The sequence below is a fragment of the Vombatus ursinus genome, unplaced genomic scaffold (genome assembly GCF_900497805.2).
Source record: "Vombatus ursinus unplaced genomic scaffold, bare-nosed wombat genome assembly UNPS02014779.1, whole genome shotgun sequence".
Taxonomy (NCBI): Eukaryota; Metazoa; Chordata; class Mammalia; order Diprotodontia; family Vombatidae; genus Vombatus; species Vombatus ursinus.
Genome location: NW_020954557.1, coordinates 31359363 through 31378693, shown reverse-complemented (window position 1 = coordinate 31378693; position 19331 = coordinate 31359363). Strand labels below are relative to the sequence as shown.

The 19331-nt window shown below is 36.3% G+C and overlaps 1 protein-coding gene across 1 annotated transcript in view; it reads left to right on the top strand.

The window, feature by feature from the left end:
- Positions 1-15907, top strand: part of NUP35 (nucleoporin 35) — a 44502-nt gene extending 28595 nt beyond the window's left edge. Inside the window, exons 5-9 of the mRNA XM_027865655.1 lie at positions 8067-8208; positions 10699-10768; positions 12569-12697; positions 14087-14251; positions 15236-15907. Of these exons, the coding sequence (XP_027721456.1) occupies positions 8067-8208; positions 10699-10768; positions 12569-12697; positions 14087-14251; positions 15236-15313 (584 nt within the window). The 3' untranslated portion in view covers positions 15314-15907. The remainder of the gene's footprint in view (positions 1-8066; positions 8209-10698; positions 10769-12568; positions 12698-14086; positions 14252-15235) is intronic.
- The last annotated feature ends 3424 nt before the right edge of the window (positions 15908-19331 follow it).

Genomic DNA, 19331 nt, shown 5'->3' with positions numbered 1-19331 from the left:
ATGAGGTGAGGAAGACTGAGAAGTTGATGATAATGCCACAGTTTTAAACTTGGAAGATTGGAAGAATGGTTGTGCTTTTGGAAAAATAAGGAAGTGAGGGTGGGGTTTGGTGGGGAAAGATCATGTGTTCAGTTTTGAGCATGTTGAATTTAGTATGTTTCCAGGACATCCACGGGGATAGAAAGACTGAGTCTGGATCTATAATTCTGGGAGTTATCAGCAAAGAGTTGATAATTAGACCCATGAGACCACATTCATGTGGAGGCGATGGGATGGTGATAGAAGTAATCTAGAGTTGGGGGTTTTACCTTAAGGGTTTATAGGACAAGGGATTCAAGAGTACATAATAGTGGAGAGTTAAATCACTTCATTAATAAGTTGAAGTTGGGGGGACAGCTAGGTGGCACAGTGGATAGCGTACTGGCCCTGGATTCAGGAGGACCTGAGTTCAAATATGGCCTCAGACACATAACACTTACTAGCTTTGTGACACAGGGCAAGTCACTTAACCCCATTGCTTAGCCAAAAAAAAAAAAAAAAGGTTGCGGTTGGAAGAAGGAGAGTCCAGCCAGAACAAGGGGCAGTTGCCTGGTGAAGTATTGAGGAGAGAGATTGCCATTAATGGTGAAGGTGAAGAATAGGTTGCAGAAGAGTTAAGGCAGGGAAAAATGAAATGTTAGGGGAGGGTGTGATTGGTTAAAGGAATTTCTTATTCATGGAAGTGTGGTTCTTTTTGGTCTTGGCAAGATCAGAAGTGTTACTATGTGTTTGTGTAGGTGAGGTGCAATGGAGGTACAGACGGTTTTTACTTTATGTCGGTAGACAGTTCCACAGACCTGAACATAAAGTGATTTTTATCTGATACGAATTTGCCACATGGGGAAAGGAGGAAGGCAGGGAAACAGAAAGGGGGTTGTTTTCCCATGGAAGGGCCGCACAGGGTTCAAGGACACGTTGGGGCTGGGGATAGAGAAGTGAAGCAAGAGGAAGAACACACAGGCGCCTGGCTGGAACTGGGAGGAAGAACATGTGGAGGCCAGACATGGACACAGACAGGAGAGGCTGGGCAACATGTGGGACAAGGGACAAACACATAATACCCGAGGGACTGAGGGAAGACAGACTCATGAGCCGAACATGCAGGCAGGTGGGTGAATCTGGCCAAAGGTCTCTTCCCTTCGTGAGGTGCTGCAGGTCTCAAACCAAGCCCACCATCTGGAGGTGATAGTGTCTGAGCAACTGTTCTTCTGCTTAAACCTGGAGGGTTTTTTGGGGGGGTGAGTGGGTAGAGGGGGTGGGGCTGGGAGGCCACAGAGTACCAAACTGAGAGACAGGAACAGGGAGAGAGGGAGAGAGAGAGAGCGCACGAGAGAGCTCGGGAGCACCGTACTGTACGATAAGGTTAAAATAAGTTTGGTTTTATTTTTTTGGAATACAATTTTCTTTGAAAATTCTTTACATAAAGTCAAATTTGCATAATGTGAATTTATGTAAAGTGCAAACTGTTTATTGTCAACAGGCAAACTTACTGTGAAACTTATGTGAAAACTAGGTTTGTTATAAGAGAAATGAACATGCATGTGGAACTCAAATGGTTCATAGTCCATACAGAAGTTTGTATGTTTATGACAGTACAACAAAGGGAGGAGGAGAAAACACACATCTACCTAAAGGGGTGTGGCATGGCAGGGAGGAAGGTGCAACAATGCTGGGAAAAGGACAAAACTCCTCCTGAAGGGGCGGAGCAAGGTGATGGCAAATGGCAGTTTTTTCCCTTGGGAACTGCTAGACCATGAAGATATGATGGTCTGTTTATCTATAAGAGTTCTAGTTGCACAAGCAGTTTCTCAGCCTAGTGCAGACTGATTGGCACCTGTTTTGATTTCTAAGGACTCAAAGGGAATTCAGTTTGGGATGCAAACAACAAATTATGACAAGTGGGGTGGGAAAGGCTTAATTTTTGACCTATTCAGGGCTTTCTACATATCTGGGTCCAGTATTTCTGGAAAATATGGCAACTCAAAAAGGCAAGTTCAGGGGACCCCTTAACAGTATATGGGAATTGAACAAACTGACGAATTGGGAGGTTAAGAGTATTTTAGGGAACTTAAGGAACATTGAAATCTAGTGTGAACACAGGAGTTGGGGGTAGAAAGATAACCAGATTCTGAACTTAACTGAGAAAGGAAAGGAATATGCCCTGGGAGATCAGTAGATAATATCCACCAGTATCTAGATGGGTCATAAATCTGGATATAGTAAACTTCAACGGAGGGCAGGTTGCTTCTGAGTGATATTAGTCAATTTGGAGTAGAGTATGAGGACTTCCTCTTTAGGATCAGTGTCTTAGGGGTAGGAGAGAAAGTTTAACCTATACTGGAAAGGAAGCTGTGGAGTGTGATGTCATTAGGGAAGACGCAGGTCTCAATAAGAGGCAGAGATAGGAGAATGAGAGGAAGAGGACTAAAACAAAGGAAATTTGTTAATTATGGAGCAGTAGTTCCAGAGATCACAGTGCCAGGGAGTAGGCACACATGAGTGGGACATAAGGGGAGAAGGATTGAGGTGGATCTGGAGGAAAGAGCAGGTAGCAGTGATTGAAAATGTGTTTGTTTGCTATTCCATAATCTGGGATTCAATATGACAGCAATAAATGGGGGTAGGAGTTTGCTAACTTTGCTGAAGTTAGTCCTAGTAGAGTATCACGAGGATGGGAGGAAATCTGTGGCTAAAGGAAGGTGAGTAACTTGTCATCCTTTTGGTGTTGATGCATGCTATAGAGAGCCTGTTGTTCTGGGCATAAGGAGTGACTTATTGTACCATTAATACTGGAGCAGCACCGGGGAGCTGACATTGAATCATTAATGACCATTCTTTGAGTCTTGCCATTCAGCCAGTTTCACACCTCTCTGCTTTTATAAAAAAGAGCATGAGATAGTTTATTACCAACTTTGCTAACACCAAGGTAAATGATATCTATAACATTCTGCTGATCTGCCACTTTAGTAACTATTTAAAAAAAAAAGGAATTAAGGTTGTTATTGCTGTTGATGTTACTGAAATTTTTTTTTTTTAAATATTCATACTTTCCAGTAACTTCGATTTCCATTCTCTGGCCACCAAACAAAACTGCCCTTTGTAACAAAGTAGTATAGTTAAGCAAAACAAATCACCACATTAGGCCATGTTTGAAAATATATGCCTCATTCTGTACCCATCAGATATCCTTTTCTTAATGATAGCTAGCTTTTTGGGGGCCATCTCCAGTTTTCCTGATCTGTATCTTACCACTGGACCCAGATGGCTCCAGAGGAGAAAGTGAGGCTGGTGACACCATGACTTGCAAGTGAATTGGATTTGAGTGACAGAGGGCTGTGCAAAGAACAGCAATAACAACAACATGCTAGCTTTTTATGATCATTGCTTCTTTTGTTAAATATTCACTAGTCCATTTCTTTAATAGTCAATTTTGGAATTTTGTGAGGAAGTAAAATCAATTTCGCTGGTATGTAGTTTGCAGATGGTATTTGATGGGTGTAGTAATTCCCTCCCCCTCTAGTTCTTAATTCAACTTTTTTTTTTTTTTTTTTTTTTGCTGAGGCAATTGGGGTTAAGTGACTTGCCCAGAGTCACACAGCTAGTGAGTGTTATGTGTCTGAGGCTGGATTTGAACTCAGGTACTTCTGACTCCAGCTTAACTCAGCTTTTAAGTGACTTGCCCATGGTCACATTGCTAATGTCAAATTAGAATTTGAACCCAGCTATTCCTGATTCCAGTCCACTATGCCATCCTATCTCCTTTAAAATAAGATTTGTAGTTAATAATATCCAGTACCCAGGGCACTTTTATGAAATCAGTTGACTTGAATAACACTTTCCAAAAGTATTATTAACAAAACTTTTTTCAAACAACTTATTTTATGACTATTGAAATCATTTGTGGCTATGCAAGTGGGAACTGTTGTGATATATTTATAACATTAACCTTCAGCCTTCTTTTATATTCTGGTATGCTTGTATGTTCATTCATAAATTTGTGTAGAAAGACTTGGAGCAGTTATGTTACCGGAAAAGCATCTGACCTGTAAGAGAATTCATTTATTCAACAAACATTTATTAATTGCATATTATATGCTAGGTCCCAGGAGAGAGATACACAAAAGGTATGGTCCCTGTTGTCTAGGCACTTAAAATTAAATTGGGGTGGTAATGTATAATGATAGCTAGCATTTATGTAATGTTTTCAAGTTTACAAAGTACTTTGCAAATATTAGTTCATTTGATCCTGTAGTTAGCACAGTGCTTGCATATAGTAGGTGCTTAATAAATGTTGATTGATTGGGCCTTACAACAACCTTGGGAGGTATAGATACTATTATTATTCCTATTTTACAAAAGATAAAACTGAGGCAAGTGGAGGTTAAGTTAGTTGTCCAGGGTCACACATTAAATGTCGGAGGAAGGATTTGCTTATGTATAGATACAATAAAAATTAGTGCATAGGAGGAATAGAGTATTATGAAATCAATATAAGATATCACTTCTGGCAGAGGTCATCTGGGAAGGCTTCACTGATCAACGAATGGCCTTGAGGGAGATATAAGATGTCAGTTTTGGGGAAGACCTTTTTTATACATGGGAGATTGGGAGATCCTGGTTAATGAGACATTGTAGTTAATGGAACATTTAATCACAATATTTAGCATTAGCTTGGATGAATGTTTGGTCCTATTAGGGACTGTTGTTGCAAGAAGAGCTGGAATAGCTTCACATTCCAGTCAGATTTTTTTGTTATGGATTAGAAGTAGGTCTTCAGTGTTCACTTAAGTTTTGTGATAGAGTTGTTGGTTTATTAGGCTTGTAGGATCATATAGATTTAGAACAGGCACATACCTTAGAGGTGTTCTAGTCCAATTCCCTTATTTTTCAGATGAGAAAACTGAGGCTCAGATAAGTAATTTGTCCAATATCACACAGGTAATAAGTGGCTCTACATCTAATTTTCTTTGCATTGTAACTTGTTTGAGGATTCAGAATAGGGCTGTTTGCATCTCTGGGTTTTTTGGGACTTAGCGGTTTCCACAGAAGAGGCGTAAGGGGAATTGATCAATTGGTATGTTTTAACACTAAAAGGAAGACTTGTAGCTTTATTTTGAGGCATCTTGTAGCAGGAGGAGAGGGACAAAGACATCCAGATCACAGGTCACTGGAGGGACAAGAATGTAAGCCAGTTTCTAGAAGAGTTCATCACTATTGTGATTCAGCCAGCAGAATGATATCTAGGCCTTGGTTAAGATAATCTTTGGGCTATAGCTGACGGAGGAAGTAGAACAATGATTCTTCTAAGAGGTGTTGGACTTGGCATCTAAGTTCTTATCAGTCATAGTTTGGTGTGAATGATCCTGAGTTCTTTCCTATATAATGGGGCATCTCTGGTATGTGAGCAAGATCCAGCGTTTTTATGCAGAGGGCACAAGGTCTGTAATAGGCAGGATATTCTACCTCTTTGATAATCTGGGAAGTCCTATTTAATGAGACTGCATGCCTGAATTCCAGGTATGGAGACTCCAGAAAGGGGGTGGGGTGCAGGGAGGAAGAAGGGATTTATTTAGAGCAGGGCTTAAACTTTTTCTGCTCAGGACCCCTTTTTGAGTTTGGACAGCCTTCCTTGGCAGTGTGTGGCCTTAAGGCTTGCACAGTGCAAAGTGCATATGCTTTGTGTTCAGAACCAAGGTTCCAGTGAAGTTGCTCGATGCAACATGAGCAAGTGCTTCTGGAAACACCTGTGATTCATTGTATTTGATTTTGAATGAATTTTTGGTTGTTGGGCTTTCAGAAACCTTTTACTGTTGCCAAATTTTTCATGACCCCATATGTGGTCTTGACCCACAGTTTAAGAAGTGCTGATTTAGAGCAGAGATAGCTTGTTGAAAAAAGTCTAGGCTCATACATAAAACCATAAAGGTTTTTTGGACTGTCTCATTGTCACTGTATGTGTTTTTTTCCTTTAATTTTTAAGAGTATCTTAAACTCTAGACATTTAGAAACTGGAGTAATTTCTTTTTTCCTAACCCTGCTGTATTTCCTGACTATTAACTTTGTTAGTTGTTCTACCAGACTTTTAGTTATCCCTGTTTTCAGCATTGTAATCATCTGTGACTTTTCCTTCTTGTTCCCCACACCCAATTAATTGCCAAGTTATATTCATTCTGCCTCCTCAGTATGGCTCACATTTGTCCTTCTTGTTACCAGTACCTTCTACCTTTCTAATTCTGATGATGACTTCTCTCCTGGGCTATTGCAGTTGTCTTCTAACAAAACTTTCCATATCCTTTCTCCTTCCATGAGTCTATGCTGTGTATCACAGACAGAAGCAATACTTCCTAACGTACAGGTCTTGATCACAGAATCTCCAAGTTGGAAAGAATCTGAGAGGCCATCTAGTCCAACCTGTACCTGCATAAGAAACTTATCTACAACATACCTGACAGAAGGGGTATGTTTGCTTTTCAACTCAAGTCTGTGGGTTAGGGGGAGGGAACTCACTACTGCCCAAAATAGTACATTTCACATTTGGAGAGCTCTAATTATCAGGAAGTTTTCCCTTACCTTAAGCCTAATTTTAATCCTTTTCAGTTACTACCTGTTGCTTCTGTGTCTTTCCTTTTTTGCTCAAGCAAAACATGTTTAATCCAGCTTCCCTGTGAGAGCCCATCAAATCCTTAACATCCATCATCACCCTTGCCTCCCCCAAGTTTCCTTTTCCTCCCCAAGGGAATAGGGATCAGGTCACATTGTTTATTGAACATAGTCCCTATTTAGCCTGGACATTCAAAGCCCTGTACTGATTCCAACCAGCTTTTCTATCCTTATTTCTTACTACCCCTTTCCCTCATATTCTTTTTTAGTCAAATTGAAGTTTTCACAATCCTTGTGAAAATCCTTTCACAATCCTGTGCCTTTGCTTAAAGAGATTTTTTTTGCCTGTTGACCTTCTTCTACTGAACCCTCAAAACCAAATTCAAATGCTGTCTCTGTCATAGAATCTTCCTTGGTTTTGCTAAAGCTTTAGCAGTGCTGGATTTGGAGTCAGAGGGCCTGGATTCAAATTCTAGCTCTGCTACTCCCTACTTGTATGACCTTGGGCATGCCACTTAAGCCTTCTGGGCCTCTGTTTCCTCTTCTGTAAAATGAGAGAGTAGGACTAGGTGACTTTTAAAGTCTTTCCTATCTCTCAGTTCTTTGATACTACCTAGAAATCATCTCTATTTCATTGTATTCTTCTTATGTATCTCTACTTCATTTGTATTCTTTTTATGCACTTTTTGTATTATGCTTATTTATTTGTATGTTTTATCCTTTCTGTATTGTAACCTTGTTTAGAGAAGGTATTTATGTCTTACTTGTTTTTATATCTCTTCAGGTGACTTGCAAGGAGTAAGCTCTTAATAAATAAATATTTGTTGAATAATGTGCATAGCATTGCATCAAAGTGCAACAAATTTGTTTTAAATATAATAGCAAGCCCCGCATTTGGGAGCCAGGTGGACTTTTCGGTTTTCAAGGGAAAAAGAAAGGATAAGAGAGCCATAGGATTAATTCATTCCTGTCCATGGTTTTTCTGTCCTCTTGAGCACATCCAAGGAGGAGAACCTTGACCCTGGACTAGAATAGGTACAAGGATGGCTGAAAGCTTTAGGGTCCTTAGACAAGGTATCCTTGCTGCCTAGATCTAGTTGTATTTTCTAGTACCTCTGACTTCTTTTTTTTTTTTTTAAAGTTATAGTGATAGTAAAAATGAAGATGGTCAGAAAGGGCTTCTTGGACAATGTAATTCTTATTTAGCAAAAATGAAAATACTATGAAATAACACTGAAAATTATTTTTAACCATTTGTTTTCTATAAGTTTCAGATTTTTAACTATTAATTTCACAGATATCTTGTTTTTGGTTAAAGTTCTTTTAATAAATTTTGCATAATTTTATTTGCTGTTTTTCATTTAAGACATAGATTTCAAATAAAATGAATTGATCACATTGGAATTTAACATATCTTTTAATAATAGGTTCAGGCGTGTTCAGTCCAGCAAATATTGGTCAACCACGAAAGACTACTCTGTCTCCTGCTCAGTTGGATCCCTTTTATACTCAGGGAGATTCCCTGACTTCAGAAGATCACCTTGATGACACTTGGGTAACTGTATTTGGGTAAGAGATTTGGGTCTCAGCCTTAAGCTTTTTTATTCTTGGGCAAAGAACTAAACTACTTCCTTATTTTGTTGTCTTAAAAATATTCAACACGTAATGTAATTTATTAGTGAAGTGTGTAACCTTGTTTTAGTGTGGGAAAATAGGTATACCCCCAGTCATTGATTTTAAATTTGGATTAGAATTATGGGGCTATTATTTGGTTTCTTACTGTGTCTGACTTACTATCCCCTCATCTATGATTGAGTCTGAATTTCAGAGAGCCATTTTGCCTACTTTCCAGTAACTTTTTCCTTCCATTCCATACATAATTTTGAAGCAACAAAATTGGCATAAAAATTATGACAATTATGTAAATATATATAATGTAACACCTAGCATGCACATTTATCTAGTCATCACATATCAATAAAAATGAAGTAGCTGAACAGATATGAGATTGGTTGTTTTTTGAAAACAGTTGCCAGAAAAATACTGACGCTAACCGCATGAGTTTTGGAAGTGAGTAGATATTAGAATAACAGCATAAAATCAGAATTATTTAATTCTCTTATTTTTTTTTCAGAAAGACCAAGGATTTTCCTCATTCAAGTCTGTATTTGTAATAATTGAAACTAGGGTCTTCATATTTGAATCTTTATATTCTTTTAATCATGAAAATGTCAACACATTGATACCTGAATTACAACTTCTGAACAAAAATCTTCTGTTCAGTACCAGCAATGTCAGTAACATGGTTATGTCACTATGAATTGGGTAGATTGCTTGAAGCACTTCTTGGAAACATTTTCTATCTTTAGCCTCCCCATTTTTGATTTGTTATTTTTTGCCTCATTTCATGTTATAGGAATACCTTATTTATTCATCTTGGAATAAAGTGTTCCCCATAATGACATTTTCAAGATAAAACATTTTTAAGTGCCAAAACATTTTATGTTAACCGTTTTTATGGAATTATTTCTCAGTTATTTAATGTATTTTTCTGGCTCAATAAATTATACTTAACATTATTTAACTTTTTCAGGGTAACATGGGGTTATTCTTATACTATTATTACACAGCAGTAAAGTTATTCTTAAGGTATCTTGAGGTGGATGCTTAGTTGATCCCAGAATGCTGTGATCTTTTGGTTCATTTCTGATTTTTTATAATTTTTTTCATATCTCCTCCATCACTGTCAAATTGTTACTTCTTTTTGCTGTCATGGTAAATGTTGGGGCCCCCGGCTAAGTGGCGCAGTGGATAGAGCACCGGGCCCTGGATTCAGCAGGACCTGAGTTCAAATCCTGCCTCAGATACATAACACATACTAGCTGAGTGACCCTGGGCAAGTAACTTAACCCCATTGCCTAGCCAAAAAAAAAAAAAAAAAAAAAAAGAGCATTGTTAGTCCTGGACCCAAGGGACCTGAATGTGAATCACACCTCTGCTACCTAATAGCTATGCAACCTTAGGCAGATCATTTAATGTCTCAGGGTCCCAACTTCTCATTTGTAAAATGAAGATGTTGAACTACATGATAATTAAGTTTCTTTAAGCTTGTAGTCCTGTAATTCTATTATCCTATAATTAGTGTGACTATCTCATACCGTCTCATACCCAGCACTTAGGACACAGTCATTGTTTAATATATGTTTATTGACTAACTGAATATCTCTGGCAGGTGCATTCTCCTTCTTTCTTTCATTCCCTTCTTCTTGCTGGTTGCTTTTAATATGCTGTGGGCTGGGCCTAATAATGATGAAGTCTGTTAGAATTGTGTCTAAAATAAGAATAAATACACTTAGAATGAAGACCTGAAGGATTCTCTACTCTGAGCAAAATGCATGTATTTTAATTCATGGACTTCTTGATATTTTGGTTAGTGGGAAACCTTTTTTTGTTAACTTTATGATCTTCGGCTAGTCACTTAGTACATAACTGAGATAATTCAGTCATTTTTCTAGCTAAGTGAGTCATGACTTTACCACAATGGTACTGTGAGAATCTTAGATTGAATCCTTCTGAAAAACACTTTGGTTTATAGTACTACAATTTGTGCATATCTGAATGCCATAATTAAATATCATTATAAGGTTCTCATTGTAACGTGAATGAATTTGGAATCACTTAAAATAGAAGTAGGAAAAAAAAGACTGGAGTGTTTGATAGAGAATGAAATGCTAGAATTCATGGCAACTGGAGGGGTTCTACCTTAAGGGGTGGAGGTATTCTTAAGATCTTTGTGTTGCTGTCCCTTCTTACCGGATTGTTGTGAGTTGAAAAGTGAACTTACTTAGATTGATGCTTTCAGCAGTTAGCTCTCTTTAATTTTTTCAGTTGTTTTTCACACACAGAGTTTAGTGAGCTCCCCGAGAGTAGAGACTTTTACTTTTGTCCTTGTATCACAGGGTGTATGTCTAGCACATAGTAATGACTTAATAAATGCTTACTGATTGATGGTATTTGCATTGTTAATATTGTGTTGAATGTGGTTTCTGTTCTTTTCAGGTTTCCTCAAGCATCTGCTTCCTACATACTCCTACAGTTTGCACAGTATGGAAACATATTAAAACATGTGGTAAGTTTTACTAAAAAAAATTTCAATGAAGGGAAATAATTTAAAAGATGGGCAGAATAAAGATGAATTGTGGATAGGAAAAATCAGAAGGGTTGTGTTTTCACTCATATTTCCCCATTTCTTTCTTTTTTTGGGGGGGGGTGTGGCTAGGTAATAGGGTTAAGTGTCTTGCCGAGGGTCACACAGCTACTAAGTGTCAAGTGTCCGAGGCTGGATTTGAACTCAGGTCCTCCTGACTCCAAGGTTGGTGCTCTGTCCACTGCGCCACCTAGCTGCCCCTCACCAGTTCTTTGTGCTTTTGAAGATTTTATTTTTGGTATAAGATTTTCCTTAAGTTCTGAAAGGTCTGACATAAAGCAAAGTATAGTGGAGCTGAATTTTAATCCTGCTGCTTGCATTATTTACTGTGTGACTCTGGGCATGTTATTTAAACTTTCTGTGCCTTAGATTCCCAGTCTGTATAATGAGGATGATAGTACTTGCTGTATGTACTTCTCAGGGTTGTTCTGAGGAAGTGCTTTCTGTCAGCCTTAAAGAACCATGTAAACCTGAGGTATTATTGCTGAGGCATTGTGGAAGAGTGGATTAAAGAATTGTCCATGGAGTCAACAAGACCCAGATTTAAGTCCTGTCTCAGATGCATTCAAATTGTGTGGCCCTGGCCAAGTTATTTATCTTTCAGTGCCCTGGGCAGAGCAGCTGAAGGAATATCCTCATCAGGAGTTTATTACATAAATGAAGTCATAACAGTTATCTATCATTGATGCTTGTTGCAGGTTTATTGACAGGTGGATAGGGGACTCATAAGAGAATTAGGCATGGATCTGGCCTCTCCTGTACTTCCTCACAGGAACTCTTAAATCTGTAAAGCTAATTGAGTCTACTTTTTTTGTTGTTTCAGGGGATTTGTAGATAATGATCCATCTACTAAAATTATGGAAATACTTATTCTAAGCATAATTTTAGATTTAAATATCACTACTTAAAATATTTACTAGTACTTTCTTCAAAGAGAATGTTATTCATATAAATACAATTTAGGAAAAGGCATTTGTTTGCATGGTATTACTTGAAATAGAATTTTGTTATTTTTGAGTTAGCAGTATAGTACTACTAATTGTAATAGGACCATTTTTTATTATTATCCATAATTCTTTTTAAAAAATATTTGTTAATTTGTTGGGACAACATAGTGTAATGGAAACTGTACTCGACAAAGAGTCAGAAGTTGTGTGATCATGGACAAGCCATTTAACTTCTTTAGGTCTCCATTTCCCTACTTTTAAACTAGAGATAAGGGGCAGCTACATGGCGCAGTGGATAAAGCTCCTGCCTACGAGTCAGGAGGACCTGAGTTCAAATCTGGCCTCAGACACTTGATGCTTACTAGCTGTGTGACCCTGGGCAAGTCACATAACTTGGATTGTCTCAACAACAACAACAAAAAAAAATAGAGATAATACTTATATTTCCTATCACGTAGCTTTTTTTTTTTTTTTTTTTTAGCTTTTTGGTAACGCAGCTGGGGTTAAGTGACTTGCCCAGGGTCACATAGCTAGTAAGTGTCATGTGTCTGAGACTGGATTTAAACTCATGTCCTCCTGACTCCAAGGCTGGAGCTGTACCCACTGCGCTACCTAGGTGCCCCACATAGCTTTAAGAGGGATGTATTTTATAAACCATAAAGCTCTATAGAATAGTGATTTTGATTTGTTATTTTTATTGGAGAATTTTGCTTATATACAATCTCATCTGTGCTTTGACTCCATCTCATGTTTTCTGTAACTGAAATCTGTACAGATGTCTAACACAGGGAATTGGATGCACATTCGTTATCAGTCCAAACTTCAGGCCCGGAAAGCCTTAAGCAAAGATGGAAGGATTTTTGGAGAGTCCATCATGATTGGAGTAAAGCCTTGTATAGATAAGGTAAGTTTTTGAAAGCAGATATATAACCTAGCCCATAGGAAGACCACTGAACTGAGAGTTGAGATTCTTTTGATTTCTGTGGCTGCTTTTGACCCTAACTAGCTTTGTTATCTTTTGGTAGGTCATTTATGCCCTTGTGTCTTTTTTGCTATAAAATGGATTATAGTGAAGTTGAATTAAGATAACAATAATAATATTAGTAATGTTAGCATGTTGGGAAATGAGGTGTTCTACATTCACATGAAACTTACCTCTTTAACTTTAAAAAAAAATTTAACCACTTTTGATGGAAATATTTCAAAATGTATTATATATCTGCCTAGAGCAGAGGACATTGAACATAATTTAATGTTTTCTTAATGACTCATTAAATCAAGAACATTGATTATTGTACTGTGCCATACTTTAATTATACTGGGCCTAATATGAGTATTTAGGACTATTTGTTTCTACATTCAGTGTTTTCATAACTTCTCTTTAACTTGTTCCTGTTGTCATTGCATCTTAAGTTACTTATGATCTGTATTAGAAAACCTCACAGGTATATGGAGAAAAGTATTGTATGTAGTCCACATCTTTCCTAATGATCAGAGTTTGTAGATTTTTTGTTTGTGGCAAAGTTTGCCTTTCAGCAGCTTCTGTTGCTTATTTTTGGTTTTATGACTATATTACAGGTTTGTTGAGGTTGTTTGAAATCCTGTTTTAATTGAAAGTAGGGCATTACTGTATTGTCACTTGGCTAGCAAACGCCATGGCCCTTGTTAGATTGAATTCATATAATGATTCTTAGATCTAAGAAGAAACTTTAGAATCAAGTCTAATCAGATAATTTTACATCTATAAGATTGTTATTGGACTAGATGGCCTCTAAAGTTCCTTCTACCTCATTGTCTGTGATAACAAGGAAAGGGAACCTCTTTATTTTTACAGTTGTAGAAATGGAAACCTATTCAAAGTGATAATTTTTACTCTGGTTGGTTAGCCAATTAGTGGCAGAACCTTTCTGGAACCTAGGCCTCCTGATTCCCAGCCTCTTTACCATACAGCCTTAGTTTACTTCAGTGTAGAAGTTGTTCAGAAAGTTAATTTGAACCAGGTAAGATATTCTAGACATCTTAATGAATTCATTAAAAAAAAAAACTTAGTGTAAATTTTTATATTGATATATTCGCCTTTGTGTTTCTGCCAAACAAGGGATAAAGTGTAAAGAGCATTGCATTAAAAGTCAGGGGAATTAGGTTTAACTCCAAATTTGCTACTTATTGCCTGTATGATTGTAGGGTTTCAGTTTCTCAGCTGTGAAATGAAGGATTTGGACTTGATGACTCCTTGAAGTCCCTTTCAGCTTTATGATCTAAGTCAAACTTTGCATTTTTTTTTCTTCTCTAGAGCGTTATGGAAAGCTGTGATAGAAGCACCATATCTTCTCCAGGATCAGCCTTCACGCCACCAGTCAAAACGTTGGGCACACCTGTACAGCCTTCAAGTACTCCTAGAATTTCTACCATGAGACCTCTTGCTACAGCTTATAAAACTTCTACTAGTGACTATCAGGTATTTTGTGAGTTGGATAAGAAAATATTTTTTAATATGTACACACATACGTATATATATACAAACAGCATTTTTTCTTAGTTTATGTTTATGAGATAGTTCTTAATTTGAAATCATTGAAGTAAAATCTTTTTGAAAGCTCTAGATGTATTTTTTTTATGTGTTTTAAAAAAGTGATTAAATTAATGGTTTTAGCATGCCTTTCTCCTTTCCGTTGGAGATGGTTTAACCAATTAGATGTCCTTAAATGTTTTTTATTTATTTATTTATTTGGTGAGGCAATTGGGATTAAGTGACTTGCCCAAAGTTACACAGCTAGTGAGTGTTATGTGTCTGAGGCCAAATTTGAACTCAGGTCATCCTGACTGCAGGGCCAGTGCTCTATCCACTGTGCCATCTCTCTGCTCCTTAAATGTTATTTTTTGAAAATGAGATTTGGATTAATGAAAAGACCCTCTTTCTTTCCTTACCCTCTATATTTTTGTCTCTTTGGGGAATTAGGTGTTATTTTAGTTTCATGAACCCCATTTCTGTTATCATAGTAGTGGATAAAAGACCTGTAGCAAAGACAATAAAATGGTAATGATTATTGGCTTGTCCTTTAACCTTTTTTAAAATCTGGCAGACTTTTTCATTCTGAATATATTTCATTGTTTCAGTTTATTAATTTTTATTTGTGGAGTAGGAAAAATAATAGATATAAAACCATTGGAACCCTGTTTTGCTAATCCAGATTTTAGTGCTTTTAAAATATGATGGCCCAGGTATCAAATTCTGTAAAGTTAGGGGATGATGTTTTATTTGTCTTTGTATTCCCCATGGTGCCTTGTGGAATAGTGGACATTCAGTACATACTTGTTGAATGAGCAAACAAATCACTTAATATTTTCAGTTTAATTATTTACTATGCAATTAATTGTTTTGAAGAAATTGCTTACTAAAATAGTGGGTCTTTTTCTCTCTTTCTCTGTGTGTGTCTTTTAGGTTGTTTCTGACAGACAGACTCCAAGAAAAGATGAAAGTCTTGTATCTAAAGCAATGGAATATATGTTTGGTTGGTAGTATTATAGAAAAGAATCCCCTTGAAGGTGTTACACTAAAACCTGATTGGAGCTAGGAATGCTCTGCCAGTTTCCTTTTGGTTAGTTATATAACCACTTTTGACAGGATTTGGACTCTACATCAGACTTTTTTAATGCCTTTTTTTTTTTCTTTAGGAGTACAGCATATTTGTAGCTTGCACTTTAAATGATGGATGTGACATGGTTTTAAGAAACTTCAGACATTTGTAAATAGAAAGTTACAATGCTTGGTGTGATAGGTGCATGCTTAATCATAAAAAAGGCATTGTTTACTGTAAGTTATATAACTCTTTGTGGTGAGGCTTTTTAATCATATTCTCTGAAGGCAGTAGACTTCCCGAAGAAGGAAAACTATGTACTTCTGCCAGGTTACGTGTTGTACTTCTGCCAGGACACGTGGATTATAATTGAACAGTTTGAATTATGGCCTCTTAATTTGGATACTATTTAATACTTTATCTTTGCCTGCATATGCCCTGTCTTGAATTATCATTCAATGTGTTTCAGACAAGAAACAGCCTTTTTTAAACCTTTTATTCATGTTTCCTAATAATAAACTTTACAGATTATGTAGGCTGGATCTTTTTCTGTATGTGTTGATTGTATACAAGTAGTGTTAAGTAATAAATCATAGACTTAGAAGAGAGCTACTCATCTTTAAGTTCAACTAGTCTATCTTTGGCCCTTCGTTTTATAGATGAGGAAACTGAGGCCCCAAAAGTTTGTGATTTGCCTAGGATCACCTGAACCAGATGTTGATGATATCTTCTTATTCTCCTCTTTGCTATGCTGCCTTCCCTAATGCTTTTTTTTAAGACACAATTGTTCCTTAAAAAAAAGTATTAGAGGAGACAGCATAGCATAATGGGAAGAACTCCAGATTGTTGTTCTCAAAGGACCGGGTTCAAATCAAGAGAATATGTGTAGTGTCAATGTGTTTATCCAGAATCATAATTTCCTGTATAGAAAATTTACCTATGATCTTTTTTTTTTTTAAAACTTATGATCTTTAATCAGAAGCTGTATCTATGCATAAGATTTTGTGATAATTTAATACACTGATGGACTGTTTTAACTGACTGAAATTATTGCTTGTATCTTTTGTGAACTTCTGTTTTTTGTTTCAGCATAAAGGGAACAAGGAAAAAGAGATAACAAAACTTAAGTGAAATCTCACCAGAATAGGTTGTGCAAAATCCTTCTCACCTGTTTCTGAAACTTATTATAGTTACCAGGAGAATCTTTGGAGTTGAAAGAAAAAAATACGATTTATACCTGACTAGCTGGTTTGAATATATGTCTTTGAGTTTAAAGCTAATGCACTACTACAGTGCTGTGTGTCATTGTAAGAAAAGTTAATCTTATTAAGTATTGTTTATTGAGGTTCTAACTGTAGTTTCGGTGTTCACATAGAGCTGGTGTCTCAGTTATCTAGAACAGTGCAGATCAATACAGAGAACAATTTAATACTAAGAACTGCCTAGTTTTAGTTCCTTCACCAGCTGTCTAGAACTGTCTACGTATTTGACAAGTATAGGTAAACTGTGAGAAGGTAAAATCATTGAAAAGAGATTGTTACAGGAAACATTAAGAGATATGAATCAATTTGTTTTTCTTTTGCATTATTTAAATGCTAACTTCATCTGTTTAATGATAATGTTATATTATACCATATAAATACATACCATAATAATTCTTTTTATCTCATATATTTCTAAAGAATGTAATAATGACTAGTATTTTTAAAATTAAAAGAATAAGTAATTGAATTATTGTAGTTGAGATCTGTGAAGCCTATAAGCTATTACCTGGTATCCTTACATCATGATTACTTAGTTTAACAAAGAATCAGGAAGCTCTGTATATTTGCTCTCTTAATATTTGCCCATAACAGTCTCTTCTCAATGGTTTTACCTTTTTACAGTTTATCTACACTTGTCAAAGCACTCAAGGTAGTTCTGTATAATCAGGAATCAGCTTGTCAAGGAACTAAAACTGGACAGCTCCTGGTACTCAGGTGCACCCTGCATGATAAAAATCAAATAAAATCACAAAGTGAAGCTGGGTTTTTTTTTGTTTGTTTGTTTGTTTTTTTTACAAACAAGACATGGTTAGTTCTGAACTGATATAAGAGTTATTTTAAGTTGTAAAGGCTTTTCAGAGCAAATATAAAAATTAATAAACTAGAAGAGAGTATAAATGATAAAAATATAGTATGCCAATAAACAATGCCAACCTAGCTTATTTAGACAAATTATTTTTGCTGAAATAAGAGAAATAGATGGAAGAATAGTGACACCAATGATAAGTTTTATACAGAGGCATAATCAGTTAATCATTTGCTACAGGGACCTCAAAAGAACCCATAATCCAAGTTGGCCAGAAAACACTTGATCTTGCTAACATGGCAGCCTAGGGCAGTATCAGATTATAATTTTCAGCTTCTTTGTAAGATTTTATGAAGGGTAGTAGCAGAATATGAAAAATATTGTCCCATGACATAATGGAAAGCAGTGGAGGGAAGAACAAGCATGAAGACACAATTTGAGCGGTAGCTCAGTATAGTTATCCCAAGTGCAACTAAGGATAAAAGTGGAAGGAGGATAATGGACAGATGTAAAATAGAAAAAAATCTATCAAGTATAGTATAGTCTCCACAATTGGCCTATGACAGAACAGTACCAGATGTACTTCAGGAGGAGGGTGAATTGGCACCAGAAACAAAGATGAGAAGAGGAGCTGAAATAGATAAAGGTCACACAAAGGAGGTTAGTGCTGGAGGTGACATTTTTAGAGCACTGATTCTGTCCATTCCTTATTCTTTTGAGATGGGATAGGAAGTGGTATATCTTCCATTTCTCTTTCTCTGAATTTATTGGTAAATTCAACTGAATAAGTTTTAATCTTCCTTAGCTGTTATAGGGTAATAGTCTCCAAAGTGCACAAGTGATCCATTTGGGTGTGGGAAGAAAGTATAACTTCTATTTAAATTTTTTTCCCATAAAAATAAGGTGTTAAACTTGACCAATTATTACCAATTTACACTGGTACCCTTATGTATTAAGTGAGGTATCCTGAGGGAAGAGAAGTTCTACAGCATTAAGGGATGGATAGTGCCACCCTCAGTCATTTGCTTACTTGCAATAGTTATAATTAGTGTGTGCACGGTTAAGTGAATTTCCTGATTACATTATCTAGTTTTAACTAACCCAAAGCAAAAGGACTAGTGGGTTAAAAATAGCCCTGAAAAGAATCTGCAGATTGAAGATAATATAAGCCTAAGCAACCAAAAATGGCAGAAATGACACTTGTACTTCTGACATGAGCTCTTTGTTAACCATGTCATGAGGCAAAAATTACGATCTAATCTGAACTGATAAAATCAGACAAAAAATTGAAATTATCGCTATTTGAAATATGGACTTAAACTCATTATCATTAATTATGACTCACCCTACGTATATATATTGTACTTTGAAATGTTCGCTAATGATAGTGTAAAGTCTTCATGATTTAGTGACACATTTAAAAACTTAAGCAATTTTTGCCAAAACTATTTAAATGTGCCACCTCTGAAAACTCCACTATACAATCTAAATATTTGGAAATATAATTTTCCGATCTGTTTAAAAAAGTTCCAAATGAAGCATAAATGAATTTTGAACCCATTTGTTAAAAATATGTATAAAAGTGCAACTCCTTCCTGTTAGTTTGCAAGTACAACTCATTGACATCATGAAAGATGAAAGTTTGGGATTGAAGAAAAGAGCATCGTTCAATAAACATAGCCAGTGATGCACTTCTTCCATTTTGATCTGCTAATCTTTGTGAAGGATTAAGTTTTGATTAAAACCAGAAAGTGAAATAAATACCTTAGAACCAGACTTTTCAAATTAATGTGTCACAGAAGGTTAAACTATGATTTTCAAAAAATAGTGAAGCATTTTCAATAACTTTTCTCACTAAAATATTATTAATTATAATAATATTTCAATATA